This window comes from Halichoerus grypus, chromosome 1 (assembly GCF_964656455.1).
Source record: "Halichoerus grypus chromosome 1, mHalGry1.hap1.1, whole genome shotgun sequence".
NCBI lineage: Eukaryota > Metazoa > Chordata > Mammalia > Carnivora > Phocidae > Halichoerus > Halichoerus grypus.
In genome coordinates, this window is record NC_135712.1 from 105,507,295 (window position 1) to 105,530,581 (window position 23,287).

A 23,287-nucleotide genomic window follows, 5' to 3' on the forward strand; every position below is an offset into this window, starting at 1 on the left:
GGAGGCTGGAGGCCGATGAGGCAGCGGGAGTCAGGCGGCTGGTGGAGGGCCAGAGGCAGGAGATGCGGGCTCTGCTGTCCCTACCACTGGTCTTGGACAAGACCTTTCCCCTCTTCCTACCTCTATTTGTCTCATTTGTATAGGGGGTGGTGACTGCAAGGATTAATTGCCCCTCTCCTAAGTGTGAGACCATGTGTATATATAAATGATCCGTTCCATCTAATTGCCCACATCTGGGTCTCTGAAGGGCCTTCTCTCCCCTGCTACCTGGCTTCATTTTTGAATCACGGGTAGCAGGTGAGGGCTACTCATCCTTTTACAGCCACACTGAGGGAGATGAGGGGTGTGTGCACGGGGGTGTTAGAGACCCCTCTGCGTTCTCGTCCCCAGCTCTCCCCTGGCCCTGGTTCTGACAACGTGTGGAACATCAGGCATGCTGCTCTCCCAGGCTGGCTGTATCTTAGCTCCTAATGCACTCCAGGAGGGAAGGCAAAGGCACATGGCCGGCAGTCACTGGCAATTCAGGGTGCAGCCAGGTCATCAGCAACTCCGAAGGATTTAATTCATGAAAGTAGGAAACGAGGAAGCAGTATTTTAAAACAATATTGTAAAAATACAGATGCCTGTTCAGTTTTAATGTGTATGCACCATGGGAATTATTCAAGGTAGACGTCCCAGGAAAGGTGACAAGCCTAAAATTCTCTTGTTTTATGTTTAATATTCATGCAGTATTTAAAATTTTGTGGGTATTTTGGTCTTAAGATAATTCACTCTGTATTATACAGCAAAATTGGTAACTCTCTAGGGGAAGACATTATACTTTTTAAATGGTTTCTCAAGTGTCTTAGAGGCACTTTATAAATACTTGTCATGTTGTTAGAATGACAGGTGAAGGGGCTAGTTTACATTGGCCTTGGCAATAAGAATGAGACTCACGAAGGGTGTCACAAAAATAATATCATGCATGTTAAATATTTAATGTCCTGTTCTCCTAGTGTAAAAATGTTTAGTTCAGTGAGAGCATCTCTAAGGCAGAGGAAGACGAGCCAGGAGTACATTCTGCACATACGCAACACATTAAAAAAGAAGCTCACACGGTTTATTCTTATAACTCATTGCTTTTGCTCTGGAAGCTTCCCTTGATTAGGGAAAGGCATAAGGCAAGACAGGCCCAGGTGGCAGGTGCTGAATGGAAGGGGAAGTGAGCTCAATCTGCTTGCCCCAGGAGCTTTCCACTCCAGAGAAGCCCCAAGGCCCGTCCTCAGCTAGGCAGATTGTCCTCTGAGAGGCTGCCTTAGGTGGAGATGCCTCAGGCCAGCTCCAGGGGCCAGCAGAAGGGGATCCTCGACGCTGGCTCGCCAGCGCCCGTTCAGACAAGCAGCCATCTGTTTCCAATGGCTTCTAACCCCGTCACCACCTCAGAATCATCAGGGCAGCCTTTTAAGAACACCTGCATTTGGAGTGGGCCTTGAGAGCTTCTCACTCAAGAGGTCTGGATGGACCCTGGTTCCCTGTATTTTTATTTTATTTTTATTTTTTGAAAGATTATTTGTGCTGCCAGAGCTGAGAAGAAACACCTCTTGAGAGACTTAGTTCAGGCTCTCCAAGGTGTTAAATATTTTACTCTAGGACTTCATTCCTTCAAGAATGAAGTGTGAACGGGCTGCCTAAAGACGGCAGCCCAGGATGGCAGGAAAGGCAGTTTGCACTGCCCAGGAGTTACAGCCTCGAGGCTTATGTCAAACAGGGCCCTGGAGGCATGGGGTGTTTCTTCTTTTCCCTGCTCAATCAAAGCCCAAACCCTGTCTGGTAGCACTGTATAAAATGCCCTTCCTGGCCAGAGAAGAGCCTAGACCTCCTTCGGGATGATGGCATTCTATATGAGCTTCAATATGTGCTCTGCTGAAAAATGAGCACGTGACCACACATCCCTTCATCTGGGTTCCCCCCTCCCCCTATATCGTGTGTCACCTCCTAGAAATATTTGGCTGCTCGGCTTGCCACATGCACCTATGTGATGTTTTAAAAAACTAGGAAATGCTTTTATTAGTCTGGGTTCTCGGGAGAAACAGAATCTTATAATTTTTAAATAAAATTCCTTATTATATATCTTTTTATATGTAAATATTTATATATTTTATATTTAATTATAATACATATTTTAAAATAGAATATAAAATCTATATTTATAGACTTGTTATGTATAAAAATATACATGTAGGTACTTATATATAGAGAGAGATTTATTATAAGGAATCGGCTCACATCATTGTGAAGGCTGAGAAGTCCCAAGATCTGCCATCTGTAAGCTGGAGACCAAGAGAACTGATGTGTAGATTCAGTCCAAGTCTGAAGGCTTGAGAACTAGAAAAACCCAAGGTTTAAGTTGTAGTCCAAAAGCCAGAAGACGTGAGAGCAGAGAAAAAAAGGATATTTCTGTTCAAATCTAAAAGTAAAAAAAGTCTGATGTTCCAGCTCAAGGCAGAGAGGCAGAAGGACTTCTCTCTTACCTCAGAGAGGGTCAGCCTTTTTGTACTATTCCGGCCTTCAACTGATTGAATGAGGACCACCCACCCACATTAGCGAGAACACTACCAGAGTGAACAGTGCAGGGTGAAGTCAGCCTCTTTCAAACATCTATAGGGGAAGCTGCCCACTGTGGTGTGTCACCTCCCATGGCACGAATCAGGCAGGCCTTCTGCTGCTAACGTGAGACCTTGTGGGCTAACTCAGTGTGGGCAGATAGCCCTCCTAACTGCAGGAGGGAGAGCCCAGAGGATACAGCTCCGAGCCCCACTCCAGCCTGGACTCTGAGTCACAGTGTATGCAGTGGACCCCCTGGTCCCTAACCCACTCTGGGGACAATCCGTGATGTTGGACCTCTTTCTGTGTCCTCTCCCCACTCCCCACCTCCTGCCTCCATTTGGCCTTCACTGTGTCTGCACTGATACGCTGCTGGAAAAAAACAAAGAACTGGGCTGGCTGGGCCCCAGCTATTCATGATTTCTAACTTCAGCTGGATCTTCACTAAGACTCCATGTGCTTTTGGGCATTCCTTAGCCATTGATCCATCTAGCCTGTCATTCAATCAATCAATATTTTTGGGTGCCTACTACTACTTGCAGGACAGTGTGTTCTGCTAAAGGTACAACAGGGGTGGAGAAAAAAAAAGATGGTTTCTGCTCTCAGGGAGCATACAGCCTGGCACACTCTACCAGGCAGGTGCCCTAAACCTGCCCAAATAGTTCAATCCTCTGTATTTGCATGTGACCTCAATGGTAAGCATGGGTTTGCCGCTGCTAGAAGTTCCTGGGTCTCTATTTCTAGCCAAGAGCTCTCTCCAGCACTCCCCATGCCTGCTAGATCTCCGAAGCCAGAAGTTGACGGGCTCTCTGGTCATCGCCCCCACAATGCTCCTGCTTCTTTGAGCCCTCCTTCCTCTTACTGTTCCTCCTGCATTTCGTCCTTCTGCGATGTTAGCTCGTCCACCCTGATGCCCCATCCAGGAACCAAGGCATCCTCCTCTGCTCAGGGAGACTTCTCATTCTGTATCCGCAGGTTGCCAAGTCCTGTTTGTTCTTCCTCCTAAATAATCACCTCCTTCCTGTAGATCTTTAATGCCTCCTGCACTACCTCTTCGTCATCTGACTCCTAATTCATCTGTCTCCAGTCTCAACCCCTTCCCTCAATCTGGCCTTCATATAGCTGTCAGAAACAAGTCTACTACATTTGATGATGTCCTGCTCCTGACCCAAGTGTTGAAATGGCTTTTCACGAGGTAGAATGGTGTTTTTAAAGACTTTTTTTTTGGTTTTTTTTTTTGTGTTTTTTGGCAGAAGGATGCTTTTATCCATCCCTTCAAAATGGAATAAGAAGCACTAAAAAGAAATCAACTATTAAGCTGTGAAAAGATACAGGGGAACCTTAAACACATATTGTTAAGTGAAAGAAGCCAATCTGACAAGGCTACATGCTGTGTGATTTCTACACTGTATGAAATTCTGGAACTCACAACACTATGAAGATAGTAAAAGAATCAGTGGTTCCCAGGGGTTAGGGGGAGGGAGAGATAAATAGGCAGAGCACAGAGGACTTTCAGGGTAAGGAGATTATCTGTGTGATTCTATAATGATGACTACACGTCATTACACATTTGTCCAAACCCACAGAACATACGACACCAGGAGATACACATACACCTAATGTAAACCATAGTTTGGGTGATAATGATGTGTCAGTGTAGGACTGTAACAAATGTGCTGCTAGGATGTGGGATGTCGGTTGTTGGGGAAGCTGTGTGTATGTGGGGTAAGGGAACGATCTATCCATTCTGCTTAATTTCACAGTGAACCTAAAACTACTCTGAAAGACAAAGTCATTTATTACATGTTATATCAAAAATATATTTATATTAAAAAATTTACTCTAAAAATTTTACATCAAAATTTACATTTAAAATTTTTATATTTACATTTATGTTTAGAAAAAGTGGAGCTCCTTTGATAGAAGCTGTGGCAATAGAAAGAAGAGGGCAGGGTGAGGTGGGTAAGCCCTGAGCCTCACCCCTGAGTGTTCCCTTGGGACCTGGGGACCTCAGGACTTGGAGGAACACCAGAGACCTAGAGGATGCAAGCTAAATGACTTAGCAAGTCAAACAAGGGCTCTCATGATCAGGCCCGGCTTTCCTTCCAGGCGTATTCCTTGAGGTTCACGCACACCTTGTGTTCGCAATATTCTACACATACCCTAGAGTTTCCCCAAGCACCTCCTGTTCCATGTAGTCTCCCAGGCTCACGCTGCTCCCTCTATCTGGAATCCTTCACCCTCTCTCCATTTGATGACTTCAAGTCTCAACTCAAGCAGCACATTCCCTGTGAAGTTGTCCCAAGTTCTTCAGGAGACTGTCCTCCCACTTGGTTCACCTTGTTTTCTCCATTACGGTATGTGCTAAATGTAGTCTTTGTTTCCACATGCTGAACTCCTACTACTGTGGGAACAATCTGAGAGCAGAATCCTTGCTGCTTTCATCTTGGTATCCCCTGTAACCAGCAAAAGGCCTCACTTCCTAAATGTTTGCTGAGAATGAATGAATGAATGAATGAACAAATGAATAAATGAACACTACTCTTTCTGTCTCAGAAGATGATCCCATATCCCAGTAGATGATTTTCAGTCACTCTTTGGTAGATTTACTTTTTTCCCATAAGTTTCTTTGACTTTGGGGCTTGATAGCAGTGGGCACTTAATCTCCCATCCACCCACCTGCCATTTTGCTAGTAGGCAGAGCCATGTTCCTTCAAAGGTATCTTCAGTGTATCCTCAAGTTATTTCACCTTTCTGTTCCCATGTACACATGCTCTTAGTTACCAAAAGGAAGCTTGGCAGGTCAAGAAGGTCCCAGTCTGTCCTTATCTGGTAGGGCAGAACATCAGGATTGTTAGCTTTAATTATGACCTTTCGAGTATTTCAGTAAAAGACATCTGTAATGGTGTGATTGCTTGGTACATTTATTTTTTTTTTTAAGATTTTATTTATTTGAGAGAGAGAGCATGAGCGGGGCAGAGAGAGGGAGAAGCAGACTCCCCGCTGAGCAGGGAGCCCAACGCGGGGCTCAATCCCAGGACCCCAAGATCACGACCTGAGCAGAAGGCAGACGCTTAACCGACTGAGTCACCCAGGTGCCCTGCTTAGTACATTCAATACTTAATTTCCAAAGCCTTAGTTGAACATGGGCTATAACTGAGCGGACAACCTAAGCCCAAAGCAGTAAACCCGGTTCCACCTGGATTTGGTAGCTGAGGTCTGCAGAGCCTGACAGATTATCTAAGGCTGGTGCATTATTCCTTTCTATGATGTTTTTCATCCCCTCTGGCTAACAGAGGCAGCTCAGAAAAGTTCTCAAAAAATGCTTATTCAACCAAGCTTTGTTACCTGTTTTGAATGAAGTCGGTCAACCCCATGAGTTTCTTTGTTTCCTCCTATTTTTCACACAACGTCTTATCACAAGTGTTCAGGCTCTCAGAAAAATGTGAAGCTCAAATCAGGACTTGCTACCCTTGAATCAAAGTTTTGTTTGAAAGTTCACCAAAATACCTACAGAGTGCACGTGCACACACACACACACACACACACACACACACACAGACACTGGGGTTTTAAAAACTGCAGTCCTCCCTCTGGAGACTCATTTACATGTGGGACTTAATAGACACCTGATTTTTTTTTTTTTTTTTTTTTTAGTTTTAAGGCTTTTGCTTGAGTTTTCTATGTACATTTGACTAAATTATTTTTCTGACATAGATACTATGAGATAGTTGATCTATGATTTTTCACTATACTTCCTAATTAATATTTTCTTAGATTACTCTATTTTTAAAAAAAAAATTTTTTTAAAGATTTACTTATTTTAGAGAAGAAGAGAGAGCACAAGCGGGAGGGGCAGAGAGAATCTCAAACAGACTCTGTGCTGAGTGCAGAGCCCAACGAGGGCTCCATCTCACGACCCTGAGATCATGGACCTGAGCTGAAACCAAGAGTCAGATGCTTAACCGACTGCACCACTCAGGTGCCCCTAGTCTATTTCTTAATTTATATTTATAGGTAATTTCTTTCAATAATAAATAGTGAATAACTGTTTAACATAAAGCACATTCTCAAAAAAACTAAGGTCAGATTATCTCTGATAATGAACCTCCAGAGTCTTTCAAATATAAGTAAATGATAACAAGATCAGAGCCATCAATTAAGCAAATGTCCCATTCCCTTAGATTTATGGTGAACAAAGACCACCCTCACCTCCCAAATCATCATTCAGGAGAGTCAGAAAAACTCAGGCATCAATAGCCTTCAATATCTTTGAAATACAGTGAAAGGTGGCACAATTAGTTGCTACTACCTTTAATTCATTTACTACTGTCCCTTCCCTGGTCTCCACACTTTCATTCAATAGGAGCCAAGAAATCCTCCTCCCAGCCCTTCCCCAGTGTTTGCCCACCACTCTGAATCCCACATCAACAGGCCCCCAAGCTACAATCACTTAACCACCCCTAGCAATTCTCATGCTTTGAAAATTTTAACTCTGGCTCACTGTCTCTCTCTTCAATATTAGTTTTTCTTTTCTTTTTTTTTTAAGATTTTATTTATTTATATGAAAGAGAGTGTGTGCACGAACTGGGGGAGTGGGGAGAGGGAGGGGGAGAAGCCGACTTCCCACTGAGCGCAGAGCCTGAGATGGGCTGGATCCCAGGACCCTGAGATCATGACCTGAGCTGAAATCAAGAGTCGGCCACTTAACTGACTGAGCCACCCCAGGCACCCCCTCAATATTAGTTTTGTTACACTTTTTAGTGATTTCAGTGACCCTGAAGATCATCCTTCCCTGCACTTTATCTCTCAGTTTCTTGACCTCCACCTCTCAACTTATCTTGTCTTCAACACAACCTCAGCCACCCTCTGCCAAGGACACACCTTAGACTTGTCACTACCCAACACCCAATGCCCCAAACCTCAACTTCAAGCATTCCCCTTTCTAACTGCCACTTTCTATCCTTTAATCTTACTGTCTCTACTGCTCTTATTCCAACAATCTTTTGGTCCCTCTGTTTGCACAATTCATCAATCCTACCCATTTTCCACTGTCCCTCCACCTCCTCATTTTACTCATGGATCATTTTCCTGGCTCTAGTGCTCATTTTTCTCTTTGCTCAGTTTAAACTCTGAGGCCCACCATTATAATCACCCCTTTCCCTAAACTCTCAGCTTCTTGGCTTCTCTTTTTCATCATATGCCCTTGGAAAACCCCATCTGCACAGCTGAACATGGCTGCAGGAAAAACACCCAACCATGGAGATGGTCTCACTTTAAATTTATTAGCATGCATCTCAAGCAGATGCATAATGCTCTCTGACCCCTCTGACGCATCCCTCGGTCTATTTACCCTTCTGCTGTCCTGGATATCCTCTTTCTCATCCAACTTTCAACACCTCCTTCCCATCCTCACTAACAGCTGATGACCTTGCTTCTGATTTCCACTGAGAATAGAGAAGAAATAGAAGAGAACTTCTATGAGATACCACCACCCAGTCAACCCACCTACCAGCCTCAGAGCCTATGTACTCAGCCTGCTTTCATGTTACTCTCTTCTTGTGTCCTCGAGAAATCATTCTAGGTATTTTTTTGTCTTCTCCTACATCATTTTTTTTTTTCCCTTCTCAAAAGGACTTCCTCATCAGCATATAGGATATGCTGTCATTTCTTCCATGGGTAAAAGCACTCTCCACCTATCCAGCTGCCCCTCCATTCTCTGCTTCCTTTTATAGAAATAGTCATCAAAAGAGTAGCTGCCAGCTATTCTCTTGAACCCAGTATGCTCTCTTGGACCCACTCTAATCATGCATGAGCTCTCTACCCCCCAAAAATTATCTTTTCAAAGTCATCAATGACCTCCCTCCTGCTACATGATCAATTCTTGACCCTCATCTTGCTTGACCTATGAGCCACATTTAATAGGGCCGGTCACTTCATCCTCCTATAAATATTTTCTTCACCTAGATTCCATGCCTCCATGTTCTCCTGCTTCTCTGCCTACCACACTGACTGCTTCTTTTCAGTTTTCTTTATTGGCTCTTGCTCATTTTCCTGATTTCTTAATGTTGGACTTCACAGGTCTCAGACCATGTGCTCCCATGTTTTATCTCTACTCACTCCCATAGTGCTCTCATCCAGTCTTGTGGCTTAAACAGCATCTACACGTTGAGGACTTTCAAGTCCTCATGCACCTCACCCACATCTCTCTTCTGAAGTCGAGATTCACTTACCTATCCATTTACCTATTTGACCTATTTGTCTTGGATATCTAATGGGTATCTGAAACTTAATACATCCAAAAATCAATCTCCTCATCTCCCCCTTCCTAACGCTCTCCTTCTTCACTTTTCCACATCTCATTTACTGACAACTCCATCATTTCTGCTGTTCAAGCAAAAAACCCCCAGTTATCTTTGCCTCTTCTCTTTTGCCCTCCATTCCACACAGAATCAGAGAACCTGCCAGGCTCTACCTCCAAACCAGAGCCATAATCTGACCACTTCTCATCATGCCTCAGCTATCATCATGGTCTAGACTCTCTCAGGTTACAGGAATAGCTCTCATGGTGTTGAAGGGCCCAAACACCAAGGCTGCTTTTTCCCATATCTGGGGGAAACCCGGAAGCCTTACACCTACCCAAGTCTCCCACTCAGATTTCACCATTTCAGACTCATCCTCATGCTGTTACCATTGCCATCTCAACTTAGTCTTCTTTAAATATTTACATTTTCTGGGAGGAAATATATATATTTCTTTCTATATAATTTATATGTGTGTGTGTATATGTATATATATATGTGTGTGTGTGTGTATATGTATATACATATATATATATATATATATATATACACACACACATACACACACCACTTTGTCCCAAGAGTATTTAAGGTACATTATACAAGTACATAAAAAGTACATAAAATACACAACAGTATAGAAAAATTCGTGAGTAAATTAGGCAAAGGGAAAATAAGGATAGAAAAAAACCTCAAATGAAGCTACAGGTAAGGTGAGCATACACATGCATACAATGAGATTCTTCACATTTGCTACACATGAGTAACACATAAATTTCTTCCTCTAAGGTGTGCTTTACTATCAGATTTATTTCTGCTTGATGGGCCCCATAAGGCATCATGAGCACAGTGGCTCTTTGGGCGTAGAGAGGGAGAGGGCTGTGTTGGGCAGGAAAGGCTCAGAAGGAGAAGTGGGCCCATGCTGGTCAGGAAGCCCCTCCTCACCTGAGACTGGGTCTCAACCTGATCCCAGTCACTACCTTGGTGTTCTCCCCAATCTCCCACCTCCCAATCCACCCCTACGTGATACCCCTGGTACTTACCAAGACCCAAGCAAGAAACTCTGAGTCCTGATTTTCCAAGATTCCTAGAATAAAAATAAAGCAGCATATGGTCATGACTTTCTCAGGTGAAACTATACACAAATATGAGAACCATCTCTCACTTTTGACATTGTTCTTGACTAGAGTCGTGGTAGAGACAGAGCTGCAGGTGCAGGTCTGTGGTCTTGGGAAGAGTCTTTCATCTCCATTTGGGCGCTAGGAGGCTCCAAATGTGCTCAGGCTCAGCACAAGATGAAAATGTCCCCCACGAAATGCAGCTTTTCAGCCTTGAATAACCTTTACTGATTTGTTTACAAATTTATTTTCTTTCTCTTTCTAGAATGGGGGTTCCTTGAGGGCAAAATCTGTATCTTATTCATCAACCAGTCATTCCTTATTCATTTATTATTCATCCACAGAGCCTGACACACAGTGGATCCTTAATCAATATTTGTTGGCTGAGTAACTAACTGACTTCTAAAACAGAATATTATTATGGATGCTTGGAGATTATTATAAGAATAAATTCGAAATGATACTTTAGGCTGTTTAAACTATATTATAGATATCCCTTGACGTACAGTAAGGTTACGTCCTGAGAAACCCATCCTATGTTGAAAATATCATAAGTTGAAAATGCATTTAATTCATCTAACCACCAAACATCATAGCTTAGCCTAGCCTACCTTAAACATGCTCAGAACACTTATATTAACCTACAATTGGGCAAAATCATCTAACAAAAAGCGTATTTTATAATAAGGTGTTGAATATCTCACGTAATTTATTGACTACTATACTGAAAGTAAAGAAAAAAAATAAAAGAATGGTTGAATGGGTCTAGAGAGGTTGTAAGTGTATTGGCTGTTTACCCTCCCAATGGCGGGGCTGCCTGGGGGCCGTGGCCTCCTGCCCAGCGTCATGAGAGAGTATCCTACCATATATTGCTAGCCTGGGAAAAGATCCAAATTCAAAGTTTGAAGTATGGCTTCTACTGAATGCACATGGCTTCCCCACCATCACAAAGTCAAAAGACCTTAAGTCATACTGTTAGAAGTAGGGGACCGTCATATTATTTTTTATAAAAGGCTACATAAAATTGCTACAAGAAGGTCAGATAGTCCTTTTGAAATAATTTTTTCCCTCATCAATCCCTTTGCTTTTCACCCCTAAAAGCTTATCGAGAAGAGGAAATATATTTCCACTCTTTAAATAGAGAACTAGATGCTCTAGTATACATTGTAAGGTATTCCGTGGGGACCCACCCCCACCCCATCTTCCTGCCATCTGCCTCAGAGCTGTCAGAGAAGAGATCAAATTCTCAGAGAGAGAACGCCTCCTAGAATTTTGTGGGTCTAATGTGAGGAGGTGAAGCTTAAATAATCGAAACATGGTAGAAAAGTGCATCCTTTACTCTCTGATGAGATGCTCTTATGAGAACACAATCCCCCCCCCCCCCCACCTCTGCTCCAAGCGAAACAGCACTAACTTTTCCAACTGCCACACAGCTCAGTTCTTCCAGGTGCTTTCTCGATGCTTCCACAGTCTGGTGTCTTTAGAGGTAGTAACTATAGTGCTCTCATTTTTTGCATCTGTTTCTTCCCTCTGTTTATTATTCTTGTCTATAAAATGCCACCGAAGCAACACATTGAGTTTCATAGCATCGCCCAAAGTGCATCACATTGCAAAGAGGTGAAAGATGCAGGTTGCTTGACCTATTGTTGAAATTAGCCAGGTAAGCTTGGAGAAATCCCTTCCTTCCTCTGGGATTCGATTTCTTCACCAGTGAGATAAGCTATTGTACATGCCTGGGCAATTCATCTAACATCACGTCTGTGGGACTGGAACATGATAATGTATGCTAAGGTGGCACACGGCAGACAAATGCAAAGCATAATTATTCGGGTGCTTTCTGACTCTGCTCCCCCTCTCACAGACCTAGTGCTACATTTTCCCATTTGAAGTGGGTTAAGTCCACCTGGAAGGAAACTATTGCATAAAGGAATGTGTGAAAAATATTTTGAACTACTAAAGAGGAGAAAAATAACTGGACTTCTCCCATGAAAATCATTTGCATAAGAAATTTTTCTTTTAGTGGTTTCTCAGAAAACCACAGGATATAAAATCCAAAGATTTCTCTTTTAGCGTAAAAGTCTTTTAGCGTAAAAGTCTACTGATTTTAAAGGTCAGGAATCTAGAACAAAAGCTATATAGTAAGGAGAAGAAAAAAAAGACTACACCAAAACAAAAACAAAGTAAATATTACATAAATATAAAATAAATATTAAAAAAGTAAAATATAAAAAGTAAAAAAAAGTAAGTACCATTGACCCTTGAACAACACAGATTTGAACTACATGGGTCCACTATACATGGATTTTTAAAATATAGTACTGTAAATGCATTTTCTCTTCCTTATGATTTTAACATTTTCTTTAGCTTGCTTTATTGTAAGGATACAGTATGTAATGCATATAATATACAAAATACGTGCTGACTATGTTCTCAGTAAGGCTTCCAACCAACAAGAGGCTATTAGTAGTTAAGTTTTCGGGGAATCAAAAGTTATACATGGATTTTCAATTGCATAGGGGGTCTGTGCCCCTGACCCTCATGTTATTCAAGGGTCAACCATATATATGTGAATAACAGTCTTCCAGGTAGAGATATTCAATATCGATGCATCAGTAAAGACTTACTGAGAGGCTACCACGTTCCAGGCGATGTGCAGGTCATGGGGATACAGAGGGGAACCCATTATGGTTCTCTACCTCCAAGGAGTTTTCTATCCTCTACCTTTTCTTTTTTCTTTTTTTTTTTTAAGATTTTATTTATTTGACAGAGAGAGAGAGAACACAAGCAGGGAGAGCTGCAGAGGGAGAGGGAGAAGCAGGCTTCCTGCTTCGCAGGGAGCCTGATACAGGGCTTCATCCCAGGACCCTGGGATCATGACCTGAGCCCAAGGCAGATGTTTAACTGACTGAGCCACCCAGGAGTCTGAGGGGCACAGAAAAGCAACCATGTAATTACAATACAGTGGGGCGTGTCCTCCCCTGGAAGTCTTTGGGGAAAATATGAAGGGGCTATCTCAGACCTGTATTTGTGTCACTATGTAAGTGTCATGGGGAAAAAAATATCTCAGTAAGGATTTTCATGTAATTTTAATCTTTCCATGATTTTGAGAACAACGGGGAGTGCAGAAAACTATGCAGAGCAAGACATTTTTCTAGCAAACTCAAATAGGGCAAGGTTATGTCGCTGGGTACCTAGCAAGCAATGTCCCAGCACCAAGGTGGGGAGACCTGCCCTATTTTCCTTATGACAGTGACTCAGGAAGATAATGATCACTCTGCTATGGGGTTTGGAAGACCAAACTTGCAAAACTTGAGAATTGTCAGCAAAAATAAACTGCAAAGTAGCAAAGTACTAAATGTGGTCCATTTTCTTGCCCCTGATGTTTAAACACTCAGGCCAGCTTTTCTGGAATAAAAGCCTGAAGATTTTACACTATTGAAAACTTCCATTACAGACAAATATTGATACAGGGATGATAGATCCTTCCTTGAGCCTTGCTATTTTTATTTTAACTCTCTCTAAATATCTTCACCCTCTAGAGGGAATGGTTACCAAACTCAGTTGGTTATTTTGTTTTTTGGGTTTTTTTAAGATTTTATTTATTTATTTGTCAGACAGGGTCAGGGGGGTGAGTCTGGGTGGCTCAGTTGGTTAAGCGACTGCCTTCAGCTCAGGTCATGATCCTGGAGTCCCAAGATCGAGTCCTGCACCAGGCTCCCTGCTCAGTGGGGAGTCTGCTTCTCCCTCTGATCCTCCCCGCCCCCCATGGGCTCTCTCTCTCTCTCTCATTCTCTTTCTCTCAAATAAATAAAATCTTTAAAAGAGAGAGAGAGCACAAGCAGGGGAAGTGGCAGGCAGAGGGAGGAGCAGGCTCCCCACTGAACAGGGAGCCTGATGCGGGACTTGATCCCAGGACCCCAGGATCATGACCTGAGCTGAAGGCAGACCCTTAGCTGACTAAGCCACCCAGGCGTCCCTCAGTTGGTTTTTAAAGTGAGAGGCATTTCTGTCATGAGCCATATCTGGTCAAGTCCATGCCTTTACTTTGTCCAGGGGTGAGTCTCTGTGAGACTCCTACCATGTAAGACATTCTCAACACATGATGGTGCTTCTCACTCTGCAGATGTAGAAGGGTGGGAGGAACTAGCTCCCTCCAGCTCAGGTTATAGAATTCCAACACAATTTCTGTGATTACCTATGGTGCATCTGCATTCTTCTGCCTCTGTCCATGTCTACACAACACTAAATGGAGATGTGGCAATGGTCCAGCTATTCTGATCCATTTAAGGTCCGCTGGATAATAGATAGATAGAGAGAGAGATAGAGAGACAGACAGACAGAAGTCCAAAAAACAGGACATATTTGATCTAGTGAGTACAAACTATATCATCAAAAGCTTGTTTGTGTGGTTATAACACCAAATAATGGCCTAGTTTACATATCATGCTAAGCTATAACAGATGCCTTGGAACCTTCTCCATCCCATGTATGGAATTTTCATGACTACTTCATGATCTTGCATGACTGTGTACAACAAAACAACTTTCTAGAATTTCATTTTGTTTCTTAATTCCTCAGCATTCACACAATTGAGGCTACATAAATTCTGTAAGCCCATCAAATTTCTAATTAGATTGAATTCCTCTCCCTTTTGATTCAAAATAGTCTCATTGCACTGGTTTACCTATTTTATCTGTGTCAGATATGCCAGAAGGAAGTCTCACTGTGTTCATTTTTAGTATCTGCTCCTGTTCAACTCAAAATAAAAGCTCTTCTTTCCCAGGTGAACCCGGGCTGCTCTGATGCTAATATTAGAAATGAATGACATCAATATGGGGGCACAGGACACTTAGCTTTGTCAGTCAAATTTTGGAAACCCTGAATCTTAAATCAAAGCTTCAGTGAAGAGTTATCTGGAAAAGAGATACAGCTTCTTGGGAACACCAAGGCTGCATGTCTCTCTCTTTTTTTTCCCCCTGTGGGCAGGATCGTTCCCTCCGTGAATACATGGCAGGATTTATTTTAGGCCAATGGTTAGTTCTATGACAGAGGCACTCAATAGAATTCCTAGGGTCATTTTGTGAAGTATCCATCAGGCTCCTTTTGATTTTAAGGCAATAATGTTGAGAACTGAAATCAAGCATCAGGCCCAGTATCACAAGCCACTGTGAGGTTCCTTTACAAATCACAGATGCTAAAAGCAGAAATCAGGAGCCCAAATGTCTTGTCTTAAATTGTTTGCTCCTGAATAGGTGTGTCTTAGACATTATCCACAGTTGTAAACTCCTCAGAAAAGAGGAGTAGCTAGCTGAAACACACACCTTGCACTTGACCAAGAAAGCAGCATACTGCCTGGGACAAGGGGCATGACTAAAATCATGTGAGTTGTTTGGCCTGTTTTCATGTGCTCAGGTCATTTTGTCACCTGCTGTCTCATCTGTTGGAACGGTCTTACCGATCCCTCTAAATCATACTCTGCTGTTCTGTGGTGCCTCACCTGGAAGTTACTAGTCAAATCTGGGGTATGGATCTTTTTTTTTTAAGATTTTATTTATTTAGGGCGCCTGGGTGGCTCAGTTGGTTAAGCCACTGCCTTCGGCTCAGGTCATGATCCTGGAGTCCCAGGATTGAGTCCCGCATCGGGCTCCCTGCTCAACAGGGAGTCTGCTTCTCCCTCTGACCCTCCACCCTTTCATGTGCTCTCTCTCTCTCTCTCATTCTCTCTCTCAAATAAATAAATAAAATCTTTAAAAAAAAGATTCACAAGAGTGAAAGAGAGAGAGCACAAGCAGGGGGAGCAGCAGAGGGAGAGAGAGAAGCAGGCTCCCCACTGAGCAGGGAGCCTGATGTGGGGCTCAATCCTAGGACTCCGAGATCATGACCTGAGCTGAAGGCAGACGCTCAACCAACTGAGCCACCCAGGCGCCCTGGATTTTTTTTTTTTTTTAAAGAAATGTACATTTAACCTTCTTTGAAAAATCCAGAGCCAAAGGCATGTTCATCTGTCAGTCAGCTAGTTTTGATGGTTGCATAAGAACACACATTTTGACAGCCATGAAGGTGACTACAAATGGTAATAACACTTTCTTAGGAGGGCACCATTCATCACTCTTGATAAGTGAATAATGACTCATTTGGAAACCACCAGGCACAAAAATGATGTAGCCATGCATTTTGATAACAGACATTGACAAGTAGTACAATGAAACTTTGTTTCATTCTTACTTTCACTTAAGTAGCAACAAAGTAGAATGGGATCCATCAGATTCTTTGATTTAACCAGTTAGGTCATTTGTCAGTTGTAAATTTCAGTTAGATTCTTATTTTCACTGAATATACAAAATCACCTGCTGACCTGTAGATTCTAGAAAAAGTCTAGAGAAGTATGGCAAAAAGAGACCCCTATAATTACTTAATTAGTTCAATAGTGATATACCAAGTTTTAACTATACACCAAGCCTTGTATTAGGGGTGGGGATGGGCTGAGGAGCAAATAGGTGCTGTTCTCATGGAGCTTCCATAACAAAAGGGGAAACAGATATTAAATAGTAAGTTAATTATTTGATTGTAATGCTAAATAAAAGAACACTATGTCCTCAGTATAAAATTGGGATGTTAGAGCAGCTGACCTGATCTGGAAGGTTAGGAAGAGCTTTTCTAGTGAAGCAGCATTTAACCTGAGATCCAAAGGAGGACTAGAAAGTAACTTAAAGAAAAGACTAGGGATTCACATTCTAAGCAGAGTGAACAACATGTGCAAATGCTCAGAGGCTGGAGGAAGCAAAGGTCATTGAAGAACTAAAAGAAGTAGAGGGCAGTAGAAGAGTAGAGTGCAGAGTGACTCCAGGTGGCTGCTGGGGGTCACAGGAGGAAGATCTAACAGGGTCTGGCAGGTTAGATTATGTTACAGATTTTGGTCTGAATATGAAGGAGTTACGGAAAACCACTGAAAAACTTAAACACAGGAGAGGGGTTAAAGGAAGGCAAGAAGAGGAGCTAAGAGGCTACTTTGTTAACCTGATGAAAAATGACGGTACATTGAATTCTGATTCGGCAGAGATAGGAGAATTGGGGAAGATTCCAGATATTCTTAGCAGGCAAAAATCTAGGGGACCCAGTGTTTGATTGAATATGAGGGTGAAAGAGAAAGAGAAGTAATGGGCCATTCTCGGATTTCTGACTTGGGCAGCTAGGTGAAGAGGGGTGCTTTTCACTGAAGTAGGGTTCATTCAAGAAATAGAGGGGTTTGACTCACCTTTGGGCATTTGGACAAAGAGATATATGCACGAGATATCCACGCTTGTTGCCTGGAGCTCCGAATAGGGAGAGGGTGTTCTAGTTATGGAAGTTAATAGGTGCCAAGGGCTGGGGCCAGCTGCCAAGGGAGAGAGTGGTCAGAGAAGACGGCCAAGGTCCAGCCTTGAGAAGCTCCATCGTTCTAGGTGGCAGAGAGGAAGCATGTGGACAAAGGAGTCAAAGGAGGAAAAGTGGCGGAGATGTAGAAAGACAAAGTGTGGGTGTAGGAGCCCAAGGTGGAGCCGGGTTCAGTAGGGCAGGAGTGGCCCACAGTGCGGAAGGCTGCAGAGAGGTCCAGTCCCTGGAGGACCGAGGAATGCCCTTTCCCGTTCAGCCCCAAGGGACAGTTGTGAGCCCGCAGCAGTCATTTCAGTGGCCCTGGGGGTGGGAGTCAGGCTGGCAGCCCCCGCCCACCACCCTGGGGAGGCGCAGAGCGACGCTGGCTATCTGCCCGTGACCTTGTGCAGGTTACATAGCCTTTTTAAAGCCTCTTTCCTCTGTCATGTGTGCAGATATTAATAGCCTACTACTTTTTTATTTTTGATGATTAAGTGAGAAAATAGAGATGCAGCGCCAGTCCCAGCATGTTTCAGTGTTCAAGAAATGCCAGGTGCTTTCTGCCCTGATTTCCTAGGAGAAGTGGTGCCTCAGACACGGACTCTGGTGGGGTCCTGGTTCTAGTGCTGAAGCTGGTAGGAGGCCACCTCTGTGACTGGCAAGACCCACTTCCCCAACCTTATGAACCTCTTTGTGCTTAGACATTGTGATCAGACACGGCAACCATCCTAAATCTATTATATGCAAATCGTGAGTCATTTCGCGAGAATCATTAGGAAAGCGGGAAGCAGGGGATAGAGATAGGTAAGGGAGACAAAGGAGAAGGTGGCACTTTGTCGGCAAAGGCAGTTTGGAGAAGTCATGTGAATCTGAGGAATTTCCAATGGTTCTTCTGGGATCCCCAGGAGCGGGGAAATGGAGATGGGACAGAAGGTTGTGTGGACAGGGCTACACAAACTTAGGTGTTCTGAACTGGTGGTGGTGAGGGGGGGGATTGAGAAATGTTCGCCCAGGTCTAGTTACTGCTTAACTAAAAGTTACTCTGCTTTTACTGTCTCAAGGACCCAAGATATCCAAATAGCTGGAAATCAAGAACTCAGAGTTTCAAATCAGAAGAATCTAGAACCTTTATCTCAAGGGCATATAATTTGGAGGTTCATGAACTTGGAATGGACAAAATACATTTCTCTTTTTCACTAACTTCTTACTGAAACTGAGCATCTCTTGCAATTATGAATGTAGGCGACAAACCACAGAAGTACAAGTACTCACGTTACCTGTGACTTTGCCCCCAGTAGAAATTACAGGCACATTTATGTCATACCACAGTTGTTTCAGAGAGCTCAAAAAATGATTTGCATTCACCATTTACACTCATCATCCTTGGAAACTGTGGGATTTGATCTGTCCTTAGAGCTGGTTAATATATTAGTAAGGAAATGCATGTTTTAGTAGGCTACAAATTTGGATTTTAGATATTTTGAATTGTATTTCAATTTAATTGGAATCCTGTGTATTTTAGTTTATGTACTTAAAAGCTCTTCTGAGGAGTCTGTAGGCTTCACCGGACTGCTGGAGGGGTCTCTGCGTCAAGAATCTTGGATGCAGATAAAAGATAAAGGTTGTTAAAAATGCCTTTGGGCATTCATCTGCCACAAAGTAATGTGAGTTTGCAAGCATCTCTTTCAAACTGGGAGCGAAGACATTCCTGAGAAATATTTGAAAGCAAAATTAAATATGCCAAACCCCACTGCTCCTATTTCAAATGTGTGTAATTTGTTGAAAGTGTTGATGTTTTAGTATCTCTATTTATTTGTTTAATTTTAGTAAGTTAAAAAATATTTCTTAGGCTCTTACTAGATTTACTTCCAAATTCAGGCCCGCTGCTTGTGTTATCTCTGCTTGGATATAAATCCTTGACTCTGAGGTCTTGCATTACATGCTTCACCCACCCACCTGTGGAGGTGGGGACTGCTGTGCTGACCCGCTGGGGAAGGAGAGAGAGGAGAGGCCTTGCCAGCCTTGGGGCTCTGGGGTCTTAGCAAGAAGTGGCTTGTCTCATGCACAATATTTCTTGTATAATAATTCACTTTACTGTGATTCATTCATTCTACCATTTCATATTCCATTTCATGCATTTGTGCTTATTGTAATATACAATGATGTTTCTTCCTAAATCTTCAAGATGGCCTGTTGTCTCAGAGATGTGCCATGTTGGTCCCATGGATTTACTGGGTGCCCCAGGCACTGGGTTTAAAAGGCCTGGCTATAAACTATTGCCAGTCATTTACACCTTAGTGTGAAAAAGATTCAAACCTTTTTGCCACATCACTTTGGAGAGATTTAAAGGAACAATCAAGAAATAAAGCACTAAATAACAAGAGGGATGGAAGGGGGAATGAAGGCGGGGGGAAGGAAGGAAGCCTGATGAAGGAAGCAGACCCCCCAAAGGGGAGAACACACTTTGTCCCTTCCAAATTTCATCCGGGATCACATCTCTCCTCATGACAGAATAGTCATACTTTCTTATGAAAAAATCATACACATTCTTGCCAATTTCAAAGCTAAGAAGAGAAAATCAAAATGTTTCAAAGTTTTCTTCACCCAGTGGTGATGATTTATTTGCAAAGAAATTCCATGAGATGAAGCAAAGGTAAAGCTCTCCGTGGCATCCACTTTGTGAGGAGAGCTACGATTGGTTTCCACTGTAATGAGCTATGCAGCTTTCAAAGGCAAAATGAAACAAAAAAGCATCTGAGGTAGGAGCTGCACAGCTCCACATCTTTGCAATTCCCTTTACTGTGGGTGCATTTGTGGCTTTCTCAAGAGAAAGCAAAGTCAGCAACATGATGGAGACTGAGGCATGAACCTGACTGAGGGGCATGCTGATGTTTAGATATGCACTTAATCAAAAGTAAATGCTTTCAGCCACAATGCATGAGTTTGCCTTTCACTTTCCTTGACAGAGGAGTGGAAAATTAATGCCTGTTTTCTCTGTGTGCTCGCATCTTTTCGATCTGCTGTCGGGGTGATGCCATACATCACAGTGTATATTATACTCGTTCTGTACAAGGTTGTTTCTCCATCCAGACTGAGATCTGCGAGGGCAGGGACTGTGTCTAATGCATCTGTTACTTCCAGCAGTCAGCACTAGGCTGGGTGCAGAGTAGGTACTGAGGGCTGCGCACGGTGGGGGCTCTGATGCCATCGCTGGTGCTGGTGGCAGGATGCGTCGTCATGTGTTCGCTGCACTCCTGTCGGCTAGGGAGGCGCTCTGGTTGACTGGGAAACACTGGCCAGCACAGCGCGGTGGCGGGATACAGTACGGAGCACAAGCGCCTCTCCCACCTTCCTATTGCTGAGACCTGGGGAAAGTTACGGAATCTCTCCGTGCCCCATCTGTTCCTGGTGATAAGAATAGCAACTACCTCAGAGGGTTGTTGTGAGGATTAAAGCATTTAAGGCAGTGCTTGGCACATGGTAAATGCTCTCGAAGTGCAAGCTGTTATCCCACAGACGCGGGCTTGAATTCGAGCTCTGGTCCTGGGTCTCTGGTTTCACCTCATACAGTGTCCCTCTTCCACACGCCCTCCCGGAGTGGAGGGACACAGTCAATAGTGAGGGCTTTCACTCTTCTTTTAACCAGTGTAGGTGTTAGGACTGCTTCTTCTAATGTCACATGAGGCTGGTGGTTAGGAACTCGCTTGGCAGGATGCATTCTATCCCCACCCATACCTTTCCCCTTCTCCCCCTCCAGCTAACCTGTGGTCACTGGTGCAATGGGAGGGCCAAGTCCTGTCCTCTGGTATTTACAGTCACAGAGCCTGGAGCTGGGGCTAAAGGGAGAGTCATGATCAAGGTCTACATTTTTTTTTTTTTTTTAGATTTATTTATTTATTTATTTGACAGACAGAGAGAGAGAACGCAAGCAGGGGAAGCAGTAGAAGGAGAGGGAGAAGCAGGCTCCCGGCCGAGCAGGGAGCCCGATGCAGGGCTCAATCCTAGGACCCTGGAATCATGACCTGAGCCGAAGGCAGACAGTTAATCATCTGAGCCACCCAGGTGCCCCAAGGTCTACTGCTGTGTTCAGTCTTAATCTTACTCTTTCTTCCACTCAGCCCGTCATTTTAAACCACCTCCATCCTAACTACTCCATAGCCACTACCAGGTCAGATCCTTATGCCTCATGGCTTCCTCCCTGCTCTTCTGCCTCTAGATTCTCTCCCGCTCTTCGATCACCCTTATCACCTTCTTATTTGTATGCAGTAACTATTGTTCATGTCTTATTACCTTTCCTCAGTTACAAAGTACTTGGTAGCATCCAAGGCTGATTTATGTTTGACTTCCTCATAACACTTTGCACCATGAGGTACAAATAAATATTTCATTGACTAAATGAATGTTCAAATGACTAAGGCTAACAAGCCTTTTTTACCTCCTTGATGTGAACTTCCAGAGTTAGATATTATTTTAGTCCTAATTGTTTTGTGTTTAGAGTGACTATTAAGATTCAATTGTCCTATTCAATGTCACAGACAACATGTTTGTCTCTGGAGAAAAATCCCAAGGAATTTACCAAAAGCCTCCTAGAACTAATAAGTGAATTTAGCAAGTTTGCAGGATATAAGCTCAATGAATAAAAGTCAAGTGTATTCCTAGCAATGAACAATTGGAATTTGGGATTTCTAAAAAAGCAACACTATTTACAATAGCAGCCTAAAAATGAAATACTTATTTACACAACTATTAAAACATGGACAGTATCTATATGCTAAAAATGACAAAACACTGAAGAAATGAAAGAGGACCTAACTAAATGGAGAGATATACCATGTTGATGGATTGCAAGACAATACTGTTAAGATGTCAATTCCTGTCAATTTGATGTCTGAAGTAAATATAAGCCCAATTCAAATCCTAGCAATACGTTTCATAGATATCAAGGTGATTCTCAAATATATATGGCAAGGTGAAGAAACTGGAATATGCAAAACAATTTAAAAAGAGCAAAGTTGGGGGCGCCTGGGCAGCTCAGTCAGTTAAGTGTCTGCCTTTGGCTCAGGTCATGATCCCAGGATCCTGGAATCGGGCCCCACATCGGGCTCCCTGCTCAGCAGGGAGTCTGCTTCTCCCTCTGCCCCTCACCTGGCTCATGCTCTCTCCCTCTCTCTCTCTACCCCCCATCAAATAAATAAATAAAAAATCTTTAAAAAAATGAAAAGAGCAAAGTTGGAATGACTCACACTATCTGAGTTCAAGATTTAACATAAAGCTATAGTGATCAAAGTGGCGTGGTCTTGCTAAAAGGAAGGAAGCATATATAAATGGAACAGAATAGACAGTAAGTGGAGCGGAATAAACAGGCCAGAAATAGCCCCACCTAAGTATAGTCAACTGATTTTTGACAAAGGTGCAAACACAATTCAATGAAGAAAGGATAGTCTTTGCAAGAAATCGTGCTGGAACAATTGTCTATATATAAGAAAATGAACAATGATAGAAACCTCACGCCTTGTACAAAAATTAAAATGGATCATATAGCTAAATGTAAAACTTAAAACTACAAAACTTTTAGAAAAAAAAAAATGAGAAAACCTATGAGACTTTAGTTTTGGCAGAAGTTTTTAGATGTAGTACCAAAAGGAGAATCCATTAAAAAATTGAAAAATTGGGCTTCATAAAAATTTAAAACTCTTGCTCTGTGAAAGAAACCATTAGGAGAATGAAAAGATGAACTGCAGATTGCAAGAAAATCTCTGGAAAAACCCACCAAAAGATGGCCCAAGTCCTGAACAGACTCTTCACCAAGATATTTGGATGGCAAATAAGCACATGAAAAATGCTCAACATCATTAGACATTGGAGAAATACAAATTAAAACCATAATGAGATACCACTACACACTTATTAGAATAGATAAGATACAAACAA

The 23,287-nt window shown here is 42.8% G+C and overlaps 1 protein-coding gene across 3 annotated transcripts in view; it reads right to left on the bottom strand.

The window, feature by feature from the left end:
- The window catches only part of KCNAB1 (potassium voltage-gated channel subfamily A regulatory beta subunit 1), a 253,743-nt gene that overhangs the window by 105,860 nt on the left and 124,596 nt on the right, over positions 1 to 23,287 (bottom strand). For 2 of the 3 annotated variants that reach the window (XM_036122386.2, XM_036122383.2), the window contains exon 2: positions 9,929 to 9,972. In XM_036122386.2, coding sequence (XP_035978279.1) covers positions 9,929 to 9,972 — 44 coding nt within the window. Of the gene's footprint in view, positions 1 to 9,928; positions 9,976 to 23,287 lie in introns of all 3 variants that reach the window. The other variant, XM_078070015.1, reaches the window with a different exon arrangement.